This window comes from Triticum aestivum, chromosome 3A (genome assembly GCF_018294505.1).
Source record: "Triticum aestivum cultivar Chinese Spring chromosome 3A, IWGSC CS RefSeq v2.1, whole genome shotgun sequence".
NCBI lineage: Eukaryota > Viridiplantae > Streptophyta > Magnoliopsida > Poales > Poaceae > Triticum > Triticum aestivum.
The window spans coordinates 519,515,719-519,530,861 of NC_057800.1; the positions used below are offsets into that span (position 1 = coordinate 519,515,719).

General features: G+C 47.4%; 1 protein-coding gene across 1 annotated transcript; it reads right to left on the reverse strand.

Annotated features, from left to right (window-relative positions):
• Window positions 1-8,688: 8,688 nt before the first annotated feature.
• LOC123061976 (polynucleotide 3'-phosphatase ZDP) lies at window positions 8,689-15,143 on the reverse strand. The gene is made up of 13 exons (XM_044485272.1): window positions 14,721-15,143; window positions 14,594-14,629; window positions 13,719-14,021; window positions 13,593-13,628; window positions 13,360-13,461; window positions 12,500-12,571; window positions 12,329-12,385; window positions 12,112-12,188; window positions 11,276-11,357; window positions 11,038-11,154; window positions 10,777-10,904; window positions 10,098-10,167; window positions 8,689-8,981 (listed from the first exon to the last, which is right to left on the reverse strand). The coding sequence occupies exons 1-13, from the start codon at window positions 15,027-15,029 to the stop codon at window positions 8,934-8,936; spliced, it is 1,437 nt and encodes a 478-aa protein (XP_044341207.1). The 5' UTR covers window positions 15,030-15,143; the 3' UTR covers window positions 8,689-8,933.

Genomic DNA, 15,143 nt, shown 5'->3' on the forward strand with positions numbered 1-15,143 from the left:
GGATCATTCAATAATCTCCAAATTTGCCGAGACAAAAGTGCCAAGTTGAAGATTTCTATATCCCGAAAGCCAAGTCCTCCCAAACTTTTCGGTCGGGTCATCAAATCCCAAGCTACCCAACATGGTTTCCTCTTGCCTCTCTTGCTCCCCCACCAAAATTGACGAATGAGTGACGTAATGCTTCCACAAAGGCCTCGAGGTAATCTGAAGCAAGACATCGAAAAAACTGGTAAAGCTTGAGCCACAGATTTTATGAGAACCTCCTTTCCTGCCACTGATAAAAGTTTCTCCATCCATCCCTTTATCCTTTCCCAAACTCTGTCTCGTAAATATTTGAAGGTGCCATTTTTGGACTGTCCAACATCGGTCGGCAGACCCAAATACTTTTCACTCAAAGACTCATTCTGCACATTAAGTATATTCTTTATCTCCACCCTAAGGGTCTCCGGGCATCCCTTACTGAAAAATATGGACGATTTATCATAGTTTACCCTTTGGCCCGAAGCCAAGCAATATGCATCAAGTAGGTTTGAAACCTCATTTGCCCCCTGGACACTAGACTTGAAAAGCAGCAGGCTGTCATCTGCAAACAAAAGGTGGTTCACTACCGGAGCCGTGGGCGCCACCTTTATGCCACCGAGCACTAATGACTGAGAACTGTGTTTTAAAAGGCACGAAAGGCCCTCCGCTGCAATCAAGAATAAGTAAGGGGAAATAGGATCTCCCTGCCTGATACCCCTGGAAGGTGAGAAGCTCTCTAATCTTTCTCCATTAAACAAGACCGAGAATGAAACAGAAGTGATCATGCTCATAACTGTATGGATCCAATCTGGTGCAAAGCCAAGCTTAACCATAATTGCCTTTAGATAAGGCCACTCTAGTCTGTCATATGCCTTCATCATATCAAGCTTAAGTGCACAAAAGCTGTTTGTCTTGGATCTGTTTCTCTTCATGAAGTGCAAACATTCATACGCACAAATAATATTATCCGTGATCAACCTCCCGGGAACAAAGGCTGATTGCTCCTTTGAGATAATATCTGGCAATATCAACTTCAATCTATTCGACACCACTTTAGAAGCTATTTTATAAATCACATTGCAAAGGCTGATAGGCCTAAACTGGGTAAGTAGAGTGGGATTTTGTACCTTGGGTATCAACACGAGTACCGTATCATTAATGCTTGCAGCAGTCTCCTCTCCACGGACGATCCGAAGCACCACTTTAGTTACTTCATCCCCACAAATGTCCCAGTGGCGCTGATAGAAGTGTGCAGGAAAACCATCTGGCCCCGGTGCCTTCGTAGGAAACATCTGAAACAGGGCCTGCTTTACTTCCTCATTTGTGTAAGGAGCGCAAAGCGAAGCATTCATCTCTGGTGTCACTTTCCGAGGCACATGTTGTAATACATCATCTACCCCCTGTACACCTTCCGTCGTGTACAAGGTTTTATAGAAATCTGTCACAAGTTGTTTCATCTCAGCCTTGTCCTCTACTCTTATACCCAGCGCATTGTGTAGAGCTCGAATCATATTCTTCCTACGCCGCATATTTGCTCTCATGTGAAAAAATTTGTGTTGCGATCACCCGCAGTCAGCCACTGTATGCGCGATCTTTGTCTCCACATTAACTCCTCCCTATGATAGAGCTCAACCAGTCGTTCATTCAACTTTTGCTCAAGGTGATTTGGAGCAGTCCTAGACGGAACACTCCGAAGCCTCTCTAGCTCCGCTTTTGCCTTCTTGATCTCCTTCCTAACACTTCCAAAAGTTGCATCCTCCCATGCCGAGAGGTTCTTTGACAGAAGCTCCAATTTTCTGCGAATCCCCTCAACTCCTTGATCCGCTTGCAGTTCGCTCCATCCTGAGCTGATAGTGTCACGCCATGATTCATGTGACTCCCACATCACTTCGTACCGGAAGCTCGGTTTAGGGCGTGGTAAAACCTCTTCAAACTGTACGAGTATTGGTCCATGATCCGAGGACGCCGAAGTTAAGTTTGTAACCTTGGCCATAGGGAAAAGCGCCGCCCAATCAGCTGTGGCCATCGCTCTGTCAAGCCTCACGCGGGTGTAGGATCCCCCGGTCACTTTTTTCTCAAAGGTCCAAAATCTGCCATGATAGCCCAAGTCCATCAACATGCAAACGTCAACCGCATCCCGGAAACCTTGTATTTGTGCATTACTCCGATTAGCAGCTCCCTCATGTTCATCCGGACGTAAAACTTCGTTAAAATCGCCCAAACACAGCCAAGGGAGGTTGCTAAAAGACGCCAACCCCTTTAGGAGATCCCATGTTTGGTGTCTCAGTTGTGTCTGGGCCTCGCCATACACGCATGTCAACCTCCATGGGTCTTTCCCTTCCTCTACCACCTTTGCATCAATATGATAAACAGAATCACCCAAGATCTCAACATTTATTGTATTATTCCAAAAAATCCCTATTCCTCCACTTCTTCCTTGACTATCTATCGCATAGGCATTATCATAGCCCAAAGTGTTAGCTAAAGCTTCTACACGTGCACCCTTTACTTGAGTTTCAACAATACACAACACGGTAGGGGTAAATTTCTTCGCAAAGTCGCGAAGCTCACGAACTGTCGCGGCTTTACCCGCGCCGCGACAGTTCCAACAAAATGAACTCATTGCGTCCGGCGGCACTCCTCGGAGGAGCCCGCCGATCCATCATACTGGTCCTTGCCACGTTCCACTCCATCTGTCACCATACTCGGTGTCCCTGCATCAGACAGCTCCTTAAACAGGGCTCCTTTATTGCCAACATCTTTCTTCCGTCGCTTCACCTCTTTCCTTGGAGACACATATACAGGCGGCATCGGTGGAACCCCGTCCGGCTTTCCAGAGATTACAAGAGCTGTAGAGCTCACTGGGACCACGTCCCCTTCTCCATCATCGCTCGACTGAACTGTCTCTGGATGGTTCTTGTCCGAAGATTGCCTCTTGTTACTTGCCACCACTACCCCCAGCGTTGCAGCAGTCGGTTCCTCGATCATACCCTTGGGCTCGCTTGGCCCCGATACTTCTGTGGTCATTGCATTGTCCTCTCCTTCATCCTGCCTCCCCGCCTCCCTGCGAGGTTCATTCTGATATGCATTGAAGCGCCAACTTTGATTGGGGTTATACTGCTCTCGCCCCCTACCTCTTCCTCCTGCATTCCTTGGGCCGCCTCGTCCCCTCTGGTTACCAAAACCACCTCTGCCAGGTTGCCTGAAGCGAATATTGTCAGCCAGAACAAATTCACCCCACTCAAACTTTGTCTCATCATGAACACCATCACCACACTCCTCGTGCCAATGCCCGCATTCACCACAGTTAAAGCAAAAGACAGGTAATTTCTCGTATTTTACTTGATATCTAACTCGTTCATCCCCCTTCTTTCCAGTGACAAACCTCTTAATTTTTGCGTTGATATCGATTTTCACCCTCACCCGGACAAATTCACCAAAGAAACCTGCCGGTAGCTTGAGCTGCACTTCTTCCACCTCGCCAATTCGCGATGCCATCCCCCTGACTGCAGGCTCGATCAAAAAGTTGTCAGGTAAACGATGGATTTGCGCCCAAACTGCCAACTTATCCAACTTGATGCTATCAGGGTTTTTGAACCCATCATACTCCACCAAAATCACTGCTTGGTCTCTGAAAAGCCATGGCCCCTCTAGCATGGCCTTATTCCAATCCCCTAGACAACCAAACTGCGCTGTGAACAAGTTGTCCTTCACCTTCCTCCAGACCACCGTTTTCGCTGGATTCCAGGCTGCACGCATGTCCCCATAAAGAGCATTAGGGCTGAAAGTCCTTGTAGTGTGTACCCTGGCTATGGCTAGCCACTTCGCCGGCGCCCCCAGATCCGGCAACTCCTCCTCCCACACGAAATCATCATCTTCCTCCTCCTGCAAATTCAACCTGGCTAGCAGCTCCTCCGTCGTCTCCTTGCCATGCCGCCCCTTCGAGCTTGATCCCGACGCCATGAACCGAGCAGTCTAGTCGCCGCCAACGAAAACCCTAGATCGATCTGCCGGAGAAACCACTATAACCAAGGCCGGGTAAGGTCACGAGGGGCCTCCCTTGATCAGCCCGAGTCCAGGGGATCACCAGCAGGTTCGATCGGGGAAAAGAAGGTAAGATCCGGCCGCGGCGCCGGAGTACGTCGAAACCCTAGGCTATCGCCGTCGGGGAGAGAAAACTCGCCGAGAGAAAACGACTCACGGACTCGCCCCTATTATCTGGATGGATGGATGGATAATCTGGACTGGTGAAGGCGAGGGGAACCTCACGCATCGACTCGCGGGATCCATCCAGGAACGCACGCATGCATCGCCATCATGTGGCTGGCATCTACATGAATCTTCGTAGATTACATAGGTGGCCCACTTCGTGCTTTTTTGATGGAAAAGCCCAAGTCCAAGCCCAATTGATTGGCATAGTATGGTATGGCGCGAATAGTAGCGTCGTGATTCGATTCTCAAAAATAAAAAGTAGCGTCGTGATTCGTGAGACGCATCGAACGACCGATTCGTGAGACACGGCCAACTCCTAGTAGCTACTCAAACTCGCCTCGCCTTCTTCCTTGAACTCGATCAAGCCTGGGGAGCTCGTCGACGGCGTGCACCAGTCCAGCCTCGCCACGAACTCGATCAGCAGGGACGTGAACGTGGTCAGCGACAGCGCCTCCGTGTTCTCCACGGCGCGCATCCTCTTGGACACAGGCCACCGCGCCCTCCTCCAGATCGTCCGTCTCAGCTGCAGCATGCTTTGGTCGGCTGGTGAAACAAATCGATTCACTTACCAGCGAATCAATCCTGCATCTCGATTGCCGGTTCCCCAGAAAGACCGCCGTCGGTGGCAGCTGACGCAGTCTAAACTGATCAAGAATAGTACATCTTCAGAGATGAGTACAGCTTGTATAACCTGGTGCGTTTTGTCACCATTCAACGGTGGTCTCCAACACAGTTGATCGCACTATCACGATCAATTTTGATCCACTGCCCCACTGGTGGGCCCTATCCATGACCCGGCAAGAGAGCTGCATGATGTCGAGGAAGATCGAGAAGTGCCAAGTCCCCTCTAATCCTTCTCATAGCAGTGGCAGGATCTAGTTGATCTTGATCATGAACCCAGCGATTCCTGGAGTACCATATAGTGCACATCACTCTGACTATTTTTGCTCGTTCCTGCAGACTTAATCCCTAACTAGATCATGAACTAGAGAAAAGACAAGCACGTTGACATTTGTCAGGGAGTACGTAGTACTATGCAGACTGCAGACTTAGGCCAACTCCACCGCGCGACTCCAAACGGACGTCCGTTTTATCCGGATTCTGTCCGTTTGGGTAGGGATTTGGGATGGTGTCCGGACATGACCTGAGATGCGGTGGCCGTGCGCCCAGCGCGCGGCCGCATCCATTTGCCTCATCATGTCCGTGCCTATTTAAAAAACCAAAAGAACGTTTCAAATGCCAAGCCCTAGTTCAGGCTAGCGGCCCCGGTTCATCACGCCGGTAACAGAGCCAGCGGCCTACACGTCCATCGCCGGCATCAGCCAGCGGCCGGCAACACAGCCAGCCCCTAAAATGAATAGTTGTCCTCGCCAGCAACACAGCCAGCGGCCGGCAACACAGCCGGCCACCAAAATAAATGTTTTCTCGCCGGCACACAGCCAGCGGTCTAGCGGGCGGGCGGCACCCATGCCAGCCTCCAAAAAGAACGGCCACGGGCGATCGGATGACCTAGTTCAGGCCTTCGGCGTCGAGCATCTCCTTCTGCTTGGCCTCGAACCAGGCCCTCGTCTTGTCGCTCATCTTCGACAAGTCCACGCTCATGACCGCAAGGGCCACCTCCTTCGCTTTTGTGGCGGCATTCGTGGCCTCGATGTCGAGCTGCCTCTGCCTGGCCTTGACGTTGTCGGCCTCGATGTCGAGTTGCCTTTGTCGGGCCGCCTCCTCGATGTCGAGCTGCCTTTGTCGGGCCGCCTCCTCCATGTCGAGCTGCCTTTGCCAGGCCGCCTCCTCCATGTCGATCTTCCTCCTCTTGGCCGCCTCCTCCATCTCAAGTTTCTTTCTTTGAAGGTCTAGGTATTGCTTCATTTGCTCCTCCTTGCTTTGCCGCTTCTTCTCGTCCCTCACATCCTTTTGGGACATCATGTTATGCAAAAGTGTCATGCAATGCCATGGATGAGGCATCACGTATGTCATCAACCTTGGAGTTGATCTTGCCCCTCGGCCTCTTCAACGCCTCGCCATCTCCACCTCCGGCGAACTTGGCCGTCTTTAGTCCTCTCTTTCTTTGTAGTTCACGGTATTGGTCCTTGAACTTAGGGGCAATTGTTGATGATCGTCCAACAATGCGTAAGAGTGAATGGCTTGTCATTGTGCCGGGCCTTGAATGCCTCCAAAGATTGAAATGTCAAAACCACATGATCAACAAGAAGTGAACATGCAAACATATACACGGCCGAAGTCTCATGGCCGTAGCAAGGAAAGGGCTAGGAAGAGGATAGCATATCATGTCCCCAACGCCGAGACCACTCACGGGTCGTGCTTCAACGCTCTCAAATGTGGTGCAATACTTGTTGCACTTTTGTTGGATGAACAACCATCTCTTTTGAATCGAGCCGATGCCACGGTTGCTTGTAAATTGGTAGGGCTCAAACATCTTCCTTTCATGAAATGTTTTGTGGACTCTCGTCCAAAAAACAATGCCCTTTTGTTGCGCGCTGGTCTTCGGATCTTGGCTAATCTCCATCCAAGCTTGGCAAATCAACTTGTCCTCATCTTGTGTGTATGAAACCGTGCAAATGCTCTTCCTCTTCTTTTGTGCTTCCGCTCTTTGGATGAGCTCGTCGATGAACAATGGCTCGCCACTAATATCAACGCCATTGCCTTCTTCTTCATCACCATCACCTTCGACATAGATGTCATCGTCTTCATGCCACGAGTCACCATGGTCGTAGTCAGCACGGTCGTCGGCCTCTTCATCGGGCACGTACTGGGCGCGGCCATCCTGACTTTGGGTCTCCTCGGGGTCGTAGGCACGGCCATGCCCACCCTCGAAGATCACGTCCTCCATGTACTGGTTATAGAAGGGGTCGTCGACCATTGGCGTCGGTGTTGGCATTCCGTCAAACAAGACGCGGGGGGGCGACATGGTGCCCGTGAACGGTGCCCGTGCTTGCTTCCTTTGCATCTCGACGGACGCCCGGCCGCCGCTGCTGGACCCAGGCGTGACGTTGAGGTCGATGATGGCCGCGGGGCGCGGTATGGACGGGGCGAACAAGCCCACGTCCGGCGACCCCGAGAAATGGGTCTGGCTGTCGTGCCTTGGCGGAGGAAAGCCGGGCGACATGGGCGCGGTCCGCGACGTCGGCGACTGGCAGTGCGGAGGCCGGGCGACCGACGAGCCTGTGCTCGCGGGGCCGGCGGCCGCTGCAGGGAACCCGGCCGGACGGCCCATGCCAAGCATGAGAAGGGCGTGCGCTTTGTTGACGAGGTCCTCCTTCTCGTCGACCGCGGCCTTGCGCCGCGCGGCCTCCATCGCATCGCGCTGGGCGGCGAACTTGGCCACGGCGGCATTGACCTTGACGACCGCTCTCCGCTTCCTCCTCTTCGCCAATTCCGCGTCCAACTTGGCGATCTCCTCCGGCGTGCACTCCGACCGCGGCTTCCTTGGCGCCTTGGCCGCCTTCTTCTTCACCTTTGTGGGCGGGTCGACGGCCAGGCCCTCGGAATTCGACGGGGCGTCGGCCATGGACGGGGGAGAGAGGGGGTGGGCGGGAGGGACGTGGGAGGGTTTGTAGAAAATGGCGCCAAATAGGGCGTGGGGGGTTTCGGTTTCTCCCACCGACAGGCAGGCCAGGGGAGGACAAGCGCGCGTCCCACTCGTCCGCACGTTGTTCGTTTCACCCCAAAACCGGCGCAAACTTGGGCCGCGGATAGATCGAAAGCGGACACAAAGCGAACAAATGTCCGTTTGCGGTCACGCGCTGGGCCGTCTGGTTTGTCCGTTTTACCCCAAACGAATGGGGGCAAACAAGATAGGGTCGCGCGGTGGAGTTGGCCTTAGTGCCTGTTCGGGAATACTCCGCTCCACGCTCCACTCCAGAAGCGGACGGAGCTGTAGTACAAAATCAGGGAGCAAGCAAATCGCCGCTCCGCAGATTCTAGAAGTTGATGAATTCCCGAACGGGGCCTTAATCCCCAAGGAGTCATTGGTTGTCAGTAGCAATGCAAGTGGAAGTTTATTTTGAGATGCGCTAAGCCTAATTATTCCCAGGCTGTGCATTCTGCAGAGTGCGGACTGCAGTGTTAAATCTATAAACCGTGTCAATTTAACACAGGGGCTTCTCTTGGATTTGTTTCCCACGTGAATAATCATCAAGAACAAGTATAACAGCAGCAGGAACATATTCTGGCATTGTTCAGAGCTTGGAATTTGGGTTTCTAAGAATTCGAGGTTTGGACTTTGAAGGACTCCCAGACGTACGGTTGTTTCCTGTCATTTTGTTCCCGCTAGCGAAGGTTAGAGAACTAGAGAAAAGAACCAGCGTCTCTTACTTTGATGCCACCAGGGAGAGAAAAATGGTGTCTTTTGCCTTTTGGGACACGAGGTATGGGGGGCGTGAACCCGCATTTGACACTGGTGACAATTATACGAGTCAACTGGGCGACAGAAATCAGTGATCGACGAGTCCCAGTATGGCATTGACTCAGATCCCAACAGTTCCCCGCCCCCAGTACATTGATTCAAGTCGATCCTAGCCGAACAGGCATGATACTACCAAAGGACTACGGCAAGTTTAAACAGCGATCTTGCAACGTCAGAATAACTGCGGCATTCTTAGATTTCAAACATGAGACACCGACCTACGGCAATTAGTAAACCATCTTATTCACCACCTAACATAGCTGCTCACAGTGAACGCCTAGGGACCGAAGAATTCTTCAGGAACGTGAAACTTCAGACCGATGGCCTATAATGGAAAATACAACAGAAAGTCAGAAATGGGAAGGCAAACAATATAGAGCCAATTAAAGCTTACTAACTATGAAGTAGCATATCGAACAAAAAAGTTCAAAAAATAAAAAGCTTTTGGTGGAACAAATAACATAGGAAATGCAGACAAGGTACCGCAGAGAAGTACATAAACCTGATGGGTGGGGGATTATATATGAGATAATCCAGCTTTCTAGAGGAAACAATGGAATTATTTTCGCATACTAAATTATTTTAGATGGAACCAGCATTCTTTAAACTAGCTTCAAGTTCAACTATAGTCTATTTCATCAGTGATTAGCAAAATGGCAAACGTACCAATAGCAGGGATTTGGAAAAGGGTATCTTGGATTTTATTGTATCATTCTGACATGTTGCCTCAGCTAGCAAGTAGGGTCTTATACCCATATAAGGACAGTACCGCATGAAGTCAAAATGATAATGGAACTAGAACTAGAACAGGATGTTTAATCTGCACCTATTCCCAGAGCCATGCCGGGCAAATTCTGAGCGCACTGAGTTCATTATGATGGGATTCTTACTATCGTGAAAGGATGTTTAAATAGTTTATTCACATGGACTTATCAAATTATAGAGTAAATCATTCACATCTCGGCTTACGAATATCCAATTAACAAGTTCTCCTAACACACAAAGATGGCTGAAAAATCCAGGTTATAACCAAGGGTTCTAAGGCTAGCTTTCCAAACTCCAGAAGAAACAATTGCTTGATCTGATGGTACCTATTACAAGCTTTAAGATCTACTCCCTCTGAGTAATCTAAAACGTCTTATATTTGTTTACTGAGGGAGTATATCCTATCTAACTGTTATCTGTCGCTTTTCAAACTGTGTCTCCTAATTGATTGCATAGCTAAAAGAACAACTTTCAAATTTACAGGTTTAAATGCTGATGTATGGTGTGATCAGGTCCCAGTTTCTAAATAAAAAATATGCTTCTAAACCCAGTTCATTGGCATTTCTATAAATGACAAGTAAAAGTGTGAGGGGCATTTCAAGTTGCTGAATGTTTGAACTCAAATGAAGAAATGCTAGTGCATTGTAGCTCAAGGGTAGAGGTTTTTTCACCATACCTTAGCAAATTCTATATCAGCGTCACTATGATCATTCTCTCTCCCAGCAGCATCACCAACATAGAAAGATCTGAAAAGGCACAGGGAATTTCAGAAGGAGAGCATGTAGCATGACCAAATCCTAAGGAGAAAAAGGTGTGGCATGAATTCTTGCAGCAACATACTGAACAGACTCAGAGACTTACACTATAAGAACAAGGTGAGCAATACTAGTTTGCATAACAGCATAACTCTTGTTTAAGCTGTGGAGGCCCTATTCTTTGTGTGGATTTAGCAGCAAACTCAGAACCTCGGGTGCTATAATGGAGCTTCATGTGCTGATCACTCGGCCTAAAGCCCTAAACATAGGATATGTGGTGAATCTTACACATACTACAACAGTACTTTCATGTAGATCACAAGGACAGTCTTGTGAGTGTGGTTGATATATAAGCAAGTTAGCAACAGGGGCATGGCTCCAAGAAGCAATTGTCCTGAATGAAACCATGGCTAAGCGACACATGCAGCTCACAGAAACAAACAAAAATGAACCGTGTGCATGTCAGCTGCTTGTCCAACAACCACATATGAACAGAGATAACAAAATACATTCAAAATTAAATGTTTAAGCTTACGCCCTATGAAATAAATCAATTCAAAATGGTGACTCTGGAAAAAAAATCAGAAATAGAATGATTACTGGTCCATGTCGATGGCAATTCCAGAATTGAAATGCTCTGCCATCAACCACCACATTCCTGAATTTGGTTTGCGAAACAGATCATCCGGTGTGCCTTTTCCTTTCCCTGTACCACACGCAATGAAAACCTGCGGGGAAACACAAGCACAATAAGCTACAGCTCTTATTATTATTATTTATTATGTCAAGGGATCGATCAGAAACATAAGAGACACATTTTAACACAAATATTAGAGAAAAGAAGATAGGTTAGCAGAATACCTGAATAGGGACTTTAACACACTCAATAAAGTTGTCAAGGCGTCCAACTTTTGAGTCAACAGCTTGCTGCCGCTTATTCTTCCAGCGCTCAATGTTTGACTCATTGGTGAATATGACCTGCCAACACCATACAACATGATTTTGTATTAACACGCCATGTGTATACTTATCTTGAAATGGAGTACACAGATACAGAAGAAGAGTAAAGTGATGGAATCAAAATAAGAAAGAAACTAACCAACTTGTAGCCATCATTGTACAGGCTTTGCAACTTGTCAGGAATTGATTTGTGCTGTAAAGACCACTTGTCTGCACCAATGCTACATTTGCAGTAGGTCAAAATTTATCAACTGTCTCCCTAGTGTAACAGCTCATATAAGAGAAGCATTCAAATCAGAAACTCCATTTATAAAAAGTCAGTCTCCGGAGATCACATCGCACGAGCCAGCACCTAACGGTTATACTCAAGACCATCAGATAAGCACTTTTTTTTCACAACTCAAACTCTAGTAGATCTAGGTACCAAATATTTTTCTCAAGAGAAGGTTACTTGAAATGGACGGTTGTAAAAAAGGAAACCAATTAGGTCAAGAACACCAAGACAGGGGCAATGATGAATGATGAAAAGTTGTGATTTCCTACAGTTTAAGATTCTTTAAGATTAGTGTAGCATACTATACGTGTGCTTCAGGAACATGTGGTAATGAGCGCCCTATGTAGAGAGCCCACGTCATGCATGCATGGACTAAACTTTTTTTAATCAAATGTTCACATTTAAATAAGAAGCATTTTGGATTTTAACAGACATATCATTCTGCACTTCCAGTTATGACAAGATGTAGGACACATTAGTCCATAACTTACAGATAGATGACATTATATGAGATTGCCCAACCAGACAGACATTGCCCATAGAACTGAACTGTAACACAAATCTTTTCTGTAGCAAATCAATTAAAATGTGTCTTCATTATAAAACGATGAATATTTGATACCACATTCACAGAACAAGCATGTAGAACACTCTTATCAAACATAACATATTTTAAGAAGGGAAATTATATAATATAATACATCTTCACTGAGGTTTTGGCGAGGCACCCGTCGAAATCAAACGCAGCAATCTTAGCTGAAGCATGAAGGCCATCATCCTGAACATTAGAATTGCACAAAGTTACTTTCTGACAATTTTACAAGACGGTATGTAACCAAAAGTAGTAGAGTGATATAGACTGTTTAAGGATAAAATAATTCTTGAGAGCTGTTACTTTCTTTTTTTTCCTCAACACACCTGCTCACGGAAAATAACGGTATCAAAAGCCTTCCAATGAGTGGGAAGGGTAGCATCCTGCGTCAACAGACAACAAGGTGTGCATGTAGTAACTCAGTACAATAAAATGTTTATCAACAGCCAAAGAGAGAGAAACACCTGAGTAAGACTAGCTAGGATTTACAAGACTACCTTGTATGTTTTCTTGATATCAGAAGGCGAAAAGGGTATCGCTGTACCAACTGTTTTGTTCCCTGGAGACGACTGTTATGGAAAACAAAACCAGCATTATAAATCAAATAAAAATAACCATGCAGCTGAGCTCCAAGGTGAAGTTAAGAAAACAAAGAGGAAGGAGGTGGCTACAGTATAAACCTTTTTCACTCAAAAAAAGTGACTCGGTTGTCCTGTCAACATTACCCCACTTCACAGCCTTGGTTATTTAATTGATTTAGTGTAGTAGGATTTTTTTTTAGAAAACGTGTAAGATACAAAGATGTGTACTAGTCATTTCTTAGGATGGACTCTCAAAATAAAAGGATCAGCATTCACCACCTTCGTAAAGAACATAGAATGTGGCGAAGTGCAAGTTATAATAGGCTAACATCTGATACTACCTCTGGCTTATTCATGGAGCTTATCCAACCTTAGTAAGGAAGCTTCAAGCGAAACTTAGAACTATAAACGTCACATGATTGATGCCTCTAAATACTATGATGCAAAAGGAGAGGGATTTGAAAGTAGGCAAGTCACTTTACCTTTACACATGGTGAATCAAACTAAGCATTCCAAACTAAACAAACTGTGATGTAAGACATGGCATGTCACAGAGACAAACAAGGATCAAAAGTGCACCAATTACTAATGTGCAGAAATATCATGTGGTAACAATACCACTTTGTCTAAACGAGATCTATGAGTGGCCAACTGTTATCTCCTGTTCACCTCCCATCAAATCCACAAATTTCAAACAATTGACATCCAAACTTCATTAGAATAAAAGCCCACAAAACAATCCACAGTAAATATTGGGTGTCATAAAATACACTTGCCTTTTCAGCCACCTCTACTTCAGGTAAAGATATATGGGAATTTCCTTTGTTCGGACTTGATAGTTCCACTGGACCAACTGCAGCCTGGTCTCCCTTTTTATTCTGAAAATGGGTAAATTTTATGGACAAACACATACTTCTACAAAACTATTGCAAAATATGGTAGTATTTAGTACTCAGAAATATTCATCATACAGCAGCGTAGGCATTTCAGCAAGTGGGGAATGTGTTACCTTCTCTAGCTCCCGTAACTCCTCACGATCATCATCCTGGAGGCCAAAAGTAACAGTTTAGCCACCAAAGAAAAATACAGAAACAGAACTAAATAACAATTAAATGAAGCCTCCCAGAGCACAAACCTTAATGGAGTCGAACCCCTTGAGCTTCTCAACAGGGCCTAGTGGATGCGACGAGGTGGGGAAGCAGGCGACATGGTACCACTTGGTGCTGTCGAAGCCACGGGGGTCATGGGCTGAGACGCCAATGCGAAGAGCGCCCTTGGTGATGCTTGCATTGCAGGTCTTGCAGGTGGAACGGGCGGACTTGGCATATTCAACAGAGACACTTCCTTTTTCTGCCACCTCTGCTTTAGGCGAAACCTTTGCTTTCTTCGGACTTGGTACTTCCAATGGACTGACTGCAGTCTGGTCTCTCTTATTATTCTGAAAAGAGTAGATTTCTCAAGTTCATGGAACAGTTCATATTTTTATGAAGCAAAACTACATTCTGTGGAGGCACAAGTCAAATCTCTTATTCCTTTGCTCATAAAAAAATCGATTATATAAAAAGGTACCCCCAACGTTCCACCTTATGATTTAGGCCTCCTTTGGTTCATAGGATAGGAATAGTATAGGAATAGGAAAATCATAGGAAGTGAGATGACATGCATCTCAAATCCTACAGAGAAAGAGATGTCATTTGATGCATAGGATAGGAATTTTTCCATTGAGTCTAGTCCAATGTTTTTTTTTCCTTTGAAATGTGAAGGATTGATACCTATCCTACATAGGTATAGGAATCCATTCCTATAAACCAAAGGGCTCCACAGGAATTTTTTCTACAAAGTTCCTATCCTTTGCAATTCCTACAATATTCCTATGAACCGAAGGAGGCCTTAGCAACATAATTTTACATTACTCAAAATTGCCATCCAATAGGCAGAAATATTCAGCGCAGGAGTGGCGGGAAGACCGCTAACAGAACAGGCATTTTCAACAGGTGAGGAATGTGCTACCTTCTCAAGCTCTCGCAACTCCTCGCGATCGTCATCCTGCACAACCCCCAAATACCGGGAGTTTAGCCTCCAAGAAAAAAACAGAACAGATCGAAATACGAATGGAACAGAAAAAAAACACCCAAACCTTAATGGAGTCGAACCCCTGGACCTCCTCGACGGGGCCAAGCGGGAGCGAGGAGGCGGGGAAGCAGGCGACGTGGTACCACTTGGTGCTGTCGTAGCCCCGAGGGTCGCGGGCGGAGGCGCCGAGGCGGAGCGCGCCCTTGGCGATGGCGGCGCTGCAGCCCTTGCAGGAGGAGCGGCCGGACTTGGCGTACTCGACGGAGACGGTCGCCTTGGCGGCCGGCGAGGCCGACATTGCTCCGCGGGCGATGCGGACGACGGCGGGGAGGAAGAGGAGGCTGGGGTTTCGGGAGAAGAGGGGTGCGAGCATGCGAGGTGGGGACGGGCTGGAGGGGAGGGGACTGGCTAGGGTTTTGTGTAGTGTAGGTGGTGGGCGCTGGAATCACGCCGCGGTGGGAGGGAGGCGGGGGGCGGGAAGAAAGAG

Bases quoted from the DNA above. Each gene is read 5' to 3' on its own strand.
- LOC123061976 (XM_044485272.1), bottom strand. From the start codon at position 15,029: ATGCTCGCACCCCTCTTCTCCCGAAACCCCAGCCTCCTCTTCCTCCCC. The intron at 10,168-10,776 runs GTAATCATTCTA...GTGCCTTTTCAG, and splicing joins ATTGCCATCGACATGGACCA to ATCTTTCTATGTTGGTGATG. The intron at 8,982-10,097 runs GTATGGTGAAAA...TTTCCATTATAG, and splicing joins CTGATATAGAATTTGCTAAG to GCCATCGGTCTGAAGTTTCA.